Source organism: Ranitomeya variabilis, chromosome 1 (genome assembly GCF_051348905.1).
Source record: "Ranitomeya variabilis isolate aRanVar5 chromosome 1, aRanVar5.hap1, whole genome shotgun sequence".
NCBI lineage: Eukaryota > Metazoa > Chordata > Amphibia > Anura > Dendrobatidae > Ranitomeya > Ranitomeya variabilis.
Window position 1 is genome coordinate 839,431,336 of NC_135232.1, and position 10,421 is coordinate 839,441,756.

At 44.1% G+C, this 10,421-nt stretch overlaps 1 protein-coding gene across 10 annotated transcripts in view; it reads right to left on the bottom strand.

The window, feature by feature from the left end:
- MAPK10 (mitogen-activated protein kinase 10) overlaps positions 1 to 6,746 on the bottom strand; it is a 361,444-nt gene extending 354,698 nt beyond the window's left edge. For 3 of the 10 annotated variants that reach the window (XM_077275822.1, XM_077275824.1, XM_077275816.1), the window contains exon 1: positions 6,316 to 6,583. In XM_077275822.1, coding sequence (XP_077131937.1) covers positions 6,316 to 6,318 — 3 coding nt within the window. In that variant the 5' untranslated portion in view covers positions 6,319 to 6,583. Of the gene's footprint in view, positions 1 to 6,315 lie in introns of all 10 variants that reach the window. The other 7 variants (XM_077275825.1, XM_077275821.1, XM_077275820.1 and 4 more) reach the window with 3 other exon arrangements.
- Between the last annotated feature and the right edge of the window lie 3,675 nt (positions 6,747 to 10,421).

A 10,421-nucleotide genomic window follows, 5' to 3' on the forward strand; every position in this document is an offset into this window, starting at 1 on the left:
ACGACAGATGTAATGGGATACACCTTCCAGAAAGTTCAACTTCTGTCTCGTTAGTCCACAGAGTATTCTCCCAAAAATCTTGGGGATCATCAAGATGTTTTCTAGCAAAACTGAGACCAGCCTTTATGTTCTTATTGCTTAGCAGTGGTTTTGGTCTTTGAACTCTGCCATGCAGGCCATTTTTGCCCAGTCTCTTTCTTATGGTGGAGTCATGAACACTGACCTTAACTGAGGCAAGTGAGGCCTGCAGTTCTTTAGATATTGTGGGATCTTTTGTGACCACTTGGATGAGTCGGCCCTGCGCCCTTGGAGTAATTTTGGTTGGCTGGCCACTTCTGAGAATGTTCACCACTGTTCCATGTTTTCGCTATTTGTGTATAATGGCTCTCAATGTGGTTCGCTGGAGTGGCAAAGCTTTAGAAATTGCTTTATAACCTTTTCCAGACTGATAGATCTCAACTACTTTATTTTGCATTTCTTCCAGAATTTCTTTGGATTCCGGCATGATGTCTAGCTTTTGAGGAGCTTTTGGTCTACCTTACTTTGTCAGGCAGGTCCTATTTAAGTGATTACTTGATTAAGAGCAGGTGTGGCAGTAAATAGGCCTGCGTACTGCTAGGGAATTTGAACTTAGCTTCCCAAAGTTGTGCTAAACCACAATTGATTTATGTTTTTAGGCAGGGGGCAATCACTTTTTCACACAGGGCGCTGTAGGTTTAGATTTCTTTTTCCCTTAATATTAAAGACTATCATTTTAAAAAAAAATGCATTTTGTGTTTACTTGTGTTATCTTTGTCTAATACTTACATTTTTTGGTGATCTGAAACATTTAAGTGTGATAAACATGAAAAGAATATTAAATCAGGAAGGGGGCAAACACTTTTTCAAACAACTGCATTTGTTCATATTGGGAAGCTGTTGTTTTGAATGCAAAACAACCCTGAATATTGCACTATTGTTGGTATCAGAAATGACAAAAAGACCAGAACAACACGTGACAGATTGTTATACCCAATATTAGGAACATGGCAGGGATATGAACCCAATGGCTATGTTGACATCTTCATCAGAGGCTCACTTAGGAGCTATCAATACAGAATCCCCTGTTTTATAAGGAAAAAAACTGTTCGGAAACAAAAAGGGGTTCACCAAGCCCTACTGGTATGTGACAGATCCAGTCCTAGTTTCTCTTCATGACAAAAAAAACCCATAATATATTTATGAACACAGCCTTAAAGGAATTGTCTGGGTTTGATATATTGAAGTGTTATCCTCAGGATAAGCCATCAATATGAAATTGGTGGGCGTCCAACATCCAAAATCCATAAAGATCCGCTGAAATTTGCTTCAAATCGGAGATAAGGTGGAATACTCTGCAGCGGCCACTATGCATGGTACCGGGCTGCTGTGCTACACCTGATATGTCGCTTTTATGTGCCACTGCTGGAATGAATTTCAGTTTATCTATGTAGGATGCCCTACCAATATTGTATTGATGAATTATCCCAAGGAAAGGTCTTCGATATGTCAGCCCCGGGCCATCCCTTTAATGCCACTACAGGCACTGGTGAGAGAGAACATGTGGCTGCACTGTGAAGATGGAGAATGCGCAGTTTCTTTAATCATTGTGTCATGCTTTGTTTTAGGCTCCTTTGCTCATTTTAAGACTGTGCTTGAGGTATACAGATCAGGGGAGCACAGCCTTCACCCACATGCGGCCTACTGCGCCATTTTGTGTGGCCCCAAACCTCTATACAGCCAGAGGGAAGAAGAGCAGCACATTGCTCCGGTGCTGGGATGGGTCATATCTGGGTTCCCTCTCCATCAGAAGACAGGCATATGCGAGTTACAATGGCGGCTGCCTATGTGTGCAGCTGTCACTATTCTGAGACAGATTGCAAGAGGTTGTGCCCCCCAACATAGATATATATGCTAGATCACCCTTTTGTTATTTTCATATTATTTCTAATATCTCCTAAGCATACCGATGTCATGAAATTAACTCTTCAATAGTGCAAACTGAAGAGTCCTTAGTCAAGTGACCTTGATCAATGTCAAATGTTCACTACAAATCTTTTCAATTATTTGCAAAGTAATGTTCCGCTATAACTTATTGCGTATATATCCACACCTATGTGTGCGCCATCGCTTGGAGTTGTGTTACCTATATCATTACGATCTAGCTCATACATATTTCTATTTATTCAGCAAATTCTAAGTTATTAATGACTTTCCTCCTGACTGCTTAGTCCATAAGTAAGCTACCAGAACAGTCAGCCAGATGGGACGTTGTCCTGGGTCCTGAATTACATCACTCCTGCCATCCTAATTTTTTATTTGATAATGGGTATCTGTAAGGGGAACTTGCTATATCTTACATGATATATAATATGCCAGCATAAAGATATATTCCAAGAAGAGATGAACACATGTACATGTAGGGAAAGATTCAATATAATGTGTATTGTAGTCATGGAATTCTCTGCTCAATTGTTTCTTAACAGACAAGGGGGTGGTCCTAATCAGTGATTGACAGCTATCTTTTTAGCAGATAATGGTGCGAATCATTAAGCAGGTCTGCACCATTGACTGCTAAGCCAGAAAAAGAAGAGAATTTAATTATTAAAAAAAATAATACTCAAAACCCACATCTATCAATCTGCTCAGTTTCTACTACTCAATAACATGCCGCCTACAGATTGCACCGCATTTCTAATATCACTGCTTCTAGTTGATTACTTATAAATCTGAATATAAGACAAGAAAAGAATATGTGGGACCACCCGTGACTAGAAGCAAGGTCCTGCAGCCCTCCGGCAAAGGCTTGTCCTATAGACAGTGTATGTATATATATATATATATATATATATATATATATATATATATATATATATATATATATACACAGTACAGACCAAAAGTTTGGACACACCTTCTCAGTTAAAGATTTTTCTGTATTTTCATGACTATGAAAATTGTACATTCACACTGAAGGCATCAAAAGAATGCCAAGAGTGTGCAAAGCAGTCATCAAAGCAAAAGGTGGCTAATCTGAAGAACCTAGAATATAAGACATAATTTCAGTTGTTTCACACTTTTTTGTTAAGTATATAATTCCACATGTGTTATTTCATAGTTTTGATGCCTTCAGTGTGGTTTGGTCTGTGCTGTATATATATATTTTATAAAATGGAATGTACTTGGTATTACAGCTCAGCTCCTTTCAAGTGATAAAGCTTGCAAAATCCAACACAAACTTACTATGGGCACAAGAGTGGTGCTGCTTCTGAAATCAATGTAGACCTTTTTTAAACCCCTTTAATTAACCCTTACAGCTTTGAGAATTCAAAGTCTCCAAAGCTATGATGACTGCAATTCTATGCGAAGGGGATTGGACACTTTACCTTTAGTTCAACAAATGGGTTTTGGCACTGATTTTGTGGCATTTACTATAAGTATTACAGGTTCTCCTCCTGCATTTGTCAGTACAGCCTACTCACAGACCCACCTGTTCTCAAAATGGCCATTGATGGATGGACATGTCAGTCTTTTAATTAACATTTTCAGAACTGAAGGGTCTGTGAGAAAAGCGTACTATGAAGTGAAGGAAGAGAACCTGTAATACTTATATATTAGTAAGTGCCACAAAATAATGTGCCCAACACATCTGATAAGGCCAAATTCAGACATCTGTGTAACTCGGCCAGAGTATGGACCACAAGGCACGTGCTCCCCGCTGGTCTCCTAACCTGAACTTGACAGCTCATAGGCACAGTCAAGTTCTGGTCAGGAGACCCTCAGTCAGTACTTGGAAAGTGATACACGGGTGTCTAAATTCAGTGTAGACTAAAGAAAAGGGGTCAACCCTTTAGGTCCACTCATCTCAATCTATACATATAGTCATCAGTATGAACATTCATAAAGCCTAAGACAATGATAATAGCCTAAAATCAAGAAAGAATAAAGGTCTGACACAAACAAAAGATCTCACACCCTGTATAAATGTATTTATGGACGTCAATGGCATTCATCATTTCTCATACTGGCAAAAAAAAACCTGGCCCCTTCTTTGCCAACAAAAGGCAACAAAGAGAATAGTTCTTCAAGGAACAGCCCACCCTAGTGTGTACAGCCATAAAGTCTCCTGATTTTCAGCACAGCATGCGGACCACATCTATTTCCTGTGCCTGCTGCAGAATGCTGGTACCAGTAGGGAAACATCAGCACCATCACACATTACAGTCTGACAGCTGTCAGTTCCGCTGGGGGCTCTATAGATTAGCATTCTAATGGGGGAAGGGGAAGCAATGTCGGCTAGTCGCACAATTCGGCTGCCTACATGAAACAGCATAACAAAAACCGACAAATTTGCCATTGGCATAATGAATGCCTCCCATCTCAGGGGATAGAGCAGTTCATTAGCACTGCAGAGCCATCCAATGAACTGATCACACTGACAACAAGCAGACTGACCAAATCTACCTCCTTTATCCTAACTAGCAGTGTGAATGCCGACTTCAGCTCCTATGGCGTGAATGCTGGAAATATTAAGCACAGCATACTATCAGGGTGATGATGATGATCACATATGATGATGCCGGCACTAAGAATCAGTATATATATCTGTACCATCAAACAAACAGATGTGATAGGACGAAGCCAAAGGCAGGCTGTTTATTACCTGTGCACTAGTGATGGTGTAGGCAGATATGACAGGCACTGGCACCGAGATCACACGCTGCAGGAAATATACGGACGGCCAGCTTTACTACGGTGTGAGATGGATCAGCAGCACCCCGTGCATTGTGCTGGCGACAGACCACGGGGTATTTATGCTGCACTCTTGGCACACAGCGAAGAAAAGACAACCTGTCACTATGCTGCAGCCACCACCGTCTCCTTATTAACCCAGTCCATGCCGGAGTGAGGCCTGCAGCATACTGCACAGCGGCGTCATTCGCCAATGGCAATCTGGAAGCCAGCAGCATCACTCAACTGTATTGTTCTAGGGCTCTGGCCTGGTGGATTGTGCCCACCTAGACACTGGCAGGGCGGTCTATACAGCAAAGTGGCATTAAACAGCAGTCACCTGGCTCCTGTCACCTTCACCCGCTTACCAGGGGAGTCCTGGGCGCACACAGAACAGATTGCGATGATGCTGAAGCAATGCAGCAAAACCAAAGGAACACTGGAGATGCCCTGTTATTCCATTACAGCACTGCAATGCCAGTGTAGCCAAAGTATCTGTCCTGGCAGAGCTGAGGAATATCCAGGGCTATCAGGGCTGCAGCCTGGGCTACAAGACAATCCCACATTACTACTTGGCAAATACATGGAACAAATACTGAGATACATGTCTGGTGCCATGATGGTGTGTGGGCATGAGCTTCATCACCAGAGCGGGCCAGACAGTGAAGCCCGGCATTTAGGCCATTTTAGGAGGAAAAAAGCTGTGGGGAGGTTTATAGGGGAAACAGCAATTAGAGGCAGGATCCTGTCTGTGCATCAATAGCAGCAAGGACTGCACTAATGTTTACAGGCACAGCTGCCTCAGCACTTACCGCAGCCCTCACTAGGTCTGTCCACCGGTATATCCGTCCGTCCATCCAGCCATCCATCTCTCTTTATCTATCAATTATCGATCTATCTACTGTAGATGGCCATCCATCCACATATCCATCTATCTGTCCATCCCTCAACATATCTATCCATCCATTCACACATCTACCTATTATCTATCTATCTTATCTATAGATCTATTTATCTATCTATCTATAGATCTATCTATCTGTCTGTCGGTCCATCCATCTATCCACATATCTATCCATCCATCCACCTATCCATCCATCCATCCACATATCTATCCATCCATCCACCTATCCATCCATCCATCCACATATCTATCCATCCATCCACCTATCCATCCATCCATCCATATATCTACCTATTATCTATCTATCTTATCTATAGATCTATTTATTTATCCATCTATCTATAGATCTGTCTGTCGGTCCATCAATCCATCCACATATCTATCCATCCACCCACCTATCTATCCATCCATTTAGCTCTCCAGCCATCCCCTGTAATCACTGTAATGTGCGCTATATACATGTTATCTAGAAGTGTAATGATACATACACGTAGCTTATAGACGGTGATCACCCCGAGGTATCAGCTCTCTGCAGCCAGTAGGGCAGGATGAGCAGCAATGTCAGGCACACCGTCAGCGCTCATCCCCATCACTAACACGGTCCACACATGCCCATCACCCCACCCAGCATGCAGTGCCCACCATCCCCAGGGGCCACTCACCATTCCGTGCCCGCAATGCCAGGACCCAGATGCTCTTCTATGTGTCCTTCTCACGCCACATTCCAGACGCCAAGTGTAGGGGGAAGGGAGACCAGGTGACTTCGGGGTCCCCCAAGATGGGGCTGGCGCATGGACAGAGAGGAGCTCTGGGCAGAGAGAGGAGGGAGCTGGCCTGGGAGCGCTGGGCAGCGGCTGCTGAATCACCTTCCCTCAGTGCCCGGACAGCATTGTGCGGAGTGATGCTGCTGCCTGTACCATTGTGGAAGCTACCAGAGGAGACAGGCAGAGGGGTTTGGGGAAGGGAGTAGCTATGGCAACTGAAAGGAGCACACATGACGTCACACAGAGGTCTCAGGGGGTGAGGTGGGTGGGTGAGCAGGGGAAGGGAAGAAGAGTGTAATCTGCAGCCATAGCATACATGACAAACAAGCGGGAAGCAGCGCACACCATGTCCTGTATGGCTGCTACAGAGGCCCTCACCTCTCTCATCCTCTCACCCTATGTAGGAGACTGGCAGGGCACACACTGTATGACTGGCTGGTTACTGGCTGCACCCATATGTAGGTGTACTATATACTGTATGACTGGTTCCTGGGTGCACACATATGTAGGGTGTACTATATACTGTATGGCTGGTTACTGGGTGCACACATATGTAGGGTGTACTATGTACTGTATGGCTGGTTACTGGGTGCACCCATATGTAGGGTGTACTATATACTGTATGGCTGGTTACTGGGTGCACACATATGTAGGGTGTACTATATACTGCATGGCTGGTTACTGGCTGCACCCATATGTAGGTGTACTATATACTGTATGACTGGTTCCTGGGTGCACACATATGTAGGGTGTACTATATACTGTATGGCTGGTTACTGGGTGCACACATATGTAGGGTGTACTATATACTGTATGGCTGGTTACTGGGTGCACACATATGTAGGGTGTACTATGTACTGTATGGCTGGTTACTGGGTGCACCCATATGTAGGGTGTACTATATACTGTATGGCTGGTTACTGGGTGCACACATATGTAGGGTGTACTATATACTGTATGGCTGGTTACTGGGTGCACACGTGTAGGGTGTACTATATACTGTATGGCTGGTTACTGGGTGCACACATATGTAGGGTGTACTATATACTGTATGGCTGGTTACTGGGTGCACACATATGTAGGGTGTACTATATACTGTATGGCTGGTTACCGGGTGCACACATATGTAGGGTGTACTATATACTGTATGGCTGGTTACCGGGTGCACACATATGTAGGGTGTACTATATACTGTATGGCTGGTTACTGGGTGCACTCATATGTAGGGTGTACTATATACTGTATGGCTGGTTACTGGGTGCACACATATGTAGGGTGTACTATATACTGTATGGCTGGTTACTGGCTGCACACATGTAGGGTGTACTATATACTGTATGGCTGGTTACTGGGTGCACACATATGTAGGGTGTACTATATACTGCATGGCTGGTTACTGGGTGCACACATATGTAGGGTGTACTGTATACTGTATGGCTGGTTACTGGGTGCACACATATGTAGGGTGTACTATATACTGCATGGCTGGTTACTGGGTGCACACATATGTAGGGTGTACTGTATACTGTATGGCTGGTTACTGGGTGCACACATATGTAGGGTGTACTATATACTGCATGGCTGGTTACTGGGTGCACACATATGTAGGGTGTACTATATACTGCATGGCTGGTTACTGGGTGCACACATATGTAGGGTGTACTATATACTGTATGGCTGGTTACTGGGTGCACCCATATGTAGGGTGTACTGTATACTGTATGGCTGGTTACTGGCTGCACACATATGTAGGGTGTACTATATACTGTATGGCTGGTTACTGGGTGCACACATATGTAGGTGTACTATATACTGTATGGCTGGTTACCGGCTGCACCCATATGTAGGGTGTACTATATACTGTATGACTGGTTCCTGGGTGCACACATATGTAGGGTGTACTATATACTGTATGGCTGGTTACTGGGTGCACACATATGTAGGGTGTACTATATACTGTATGGCTGGTTACTGGGTGCACACATATGTAGGGTGTACTATATACTGTATGGCTGGTTACTGGGTGCACACATATGTAGGGTGTACTATATACTGTATGGCTGGTTACTGGGTGCACACATATGTAGGGTGTACTATATACTGTATGGCTGGTTACCGGGTGCACACATATGTAGGGTGTACTATATACTGTATGGCTGGTTACCGGGTGCACACATATGTAGGGTGTACTATATACTGTATGGCTGGTTACTGGCTGCACACATGTAGGGTGTACTATATACTGTATGGCTGGTTACTGGGTGCACACATATGTAGGGTGTACTATATACTGCATGGCTGGTTACTGGGTGCACACATATGTAGGGTGTACTGTATACTGTATGGCTGGTTACTGGGTGCACACATATGTAGGGTGTACTATATACTGCATGGCTGGTTACTGGGTGCACACATATGTAGGGTGTACTGTATACTGTATGGCTGGTTACTGGGTGCACACATATGTAGGGTGTACTATATACTGCATGGCTGGTTACTGGGTGCACACATATGTAGGGTGTACTATATACTGCATGGCTGGTTACTGGGTGCACACATATGTAGGGTGTACTATATACTGTATGGCTGGTTACTGGGTGCACCCATATGTAGGGTGTACTGTATACTGTATGGCTGGTTACTGGCTGCACACATATGTAGGGTGTACTATATACTGTATGGCTGGTTACTGGGTGCACACATATGTAGGTGTACTATATACTGTATGGCTGGTTACCGGCTGCACCCATATGTAGGGTGTACTATATACTGTATGACTGGTTACTGGGTGCACACATATGTAGGGTGTACTATATACTGTATGGCTGGTTACTGGGTGCACTATATACTGTATGGCTGGTTACTGGGTGCACTATATACTGTATGGCTGGTTACTGGCTGCACACATATGTAGGGTGTACTATATACTGCATGGCTGGTTACTGGGTGCACCCATATGTAGGGTGTACTATATACTGTATGGCTGGTTACTGGGTGCACACATATGTAGGGTGTACTATATACTGTATGGCTGGTTACTGGGTGCACCCATATGTAGGGTGTACTATATACTGTATGGCTGGTTACTGGGTGCACACATATGTAGGGTGTACTATATACTGCATGGCTGGTTACTGGGTGCACACATATGTAGGGTGTACTATATACTGCATGGCTGGTTACTGGGTGCACCCATATGTAGGGTGTACTATGTACTGTATGGCTGGTTACTGGGTGCACACATATGTAGGGTGTACTATATACTGTATGGCTGGTTACTGGGTGCACACATATGTAGGGTGTACTATATACTGCATGGCTGGTTACTGGGTGCACACATATGTAGGGTGTACTATATACTGTATGGCTGGTTACTGGGTGCACTATATACTGTATGGCTGGTTACTGGGTGCACTATATACTGTATGGCTGGTTACTGGGTGCACTATATACTGTATGGCTGGTTACTGGCTGCACACATATGTAGGGTGTACTATATACTGCATGGCTGGTTACTGGGTGCACCCATATGTAGGGTGTACTATATACTGTATGGCTGGTTACTGGGTGCACCCATATGTAGGGTGTACTATATACTGTATGGCTGGTTACTGGGTGCACACATATGTAGGGTGTACTATATACTGTATGGCTGGTTACTGGGTGCACCCATATGTAGGGTGTACTATATACTGTATGGCTGGTTACTGGGTGCACACATATGTAGGGTGTACTATATACTGCATGGCTGGTTACTGGGTGCACACATATGTAGGGTGTACTATATACTGCATGGCTGGTTACTGGGTGCACCCATATGTAGGGTGTACTATGTACTGTATGGCTGGTTACTGGGTGCACACATATGTAGGGTGTACTATATACTGTATGGCTGGTTACTGGGTGCACACATATGTAGGGTGTACTATATACTGCATGGCTGGTTACTGGGTGCACACATATGTAGGGTGTACTATATACTGTATGGCTGGTTACTGGGTGCA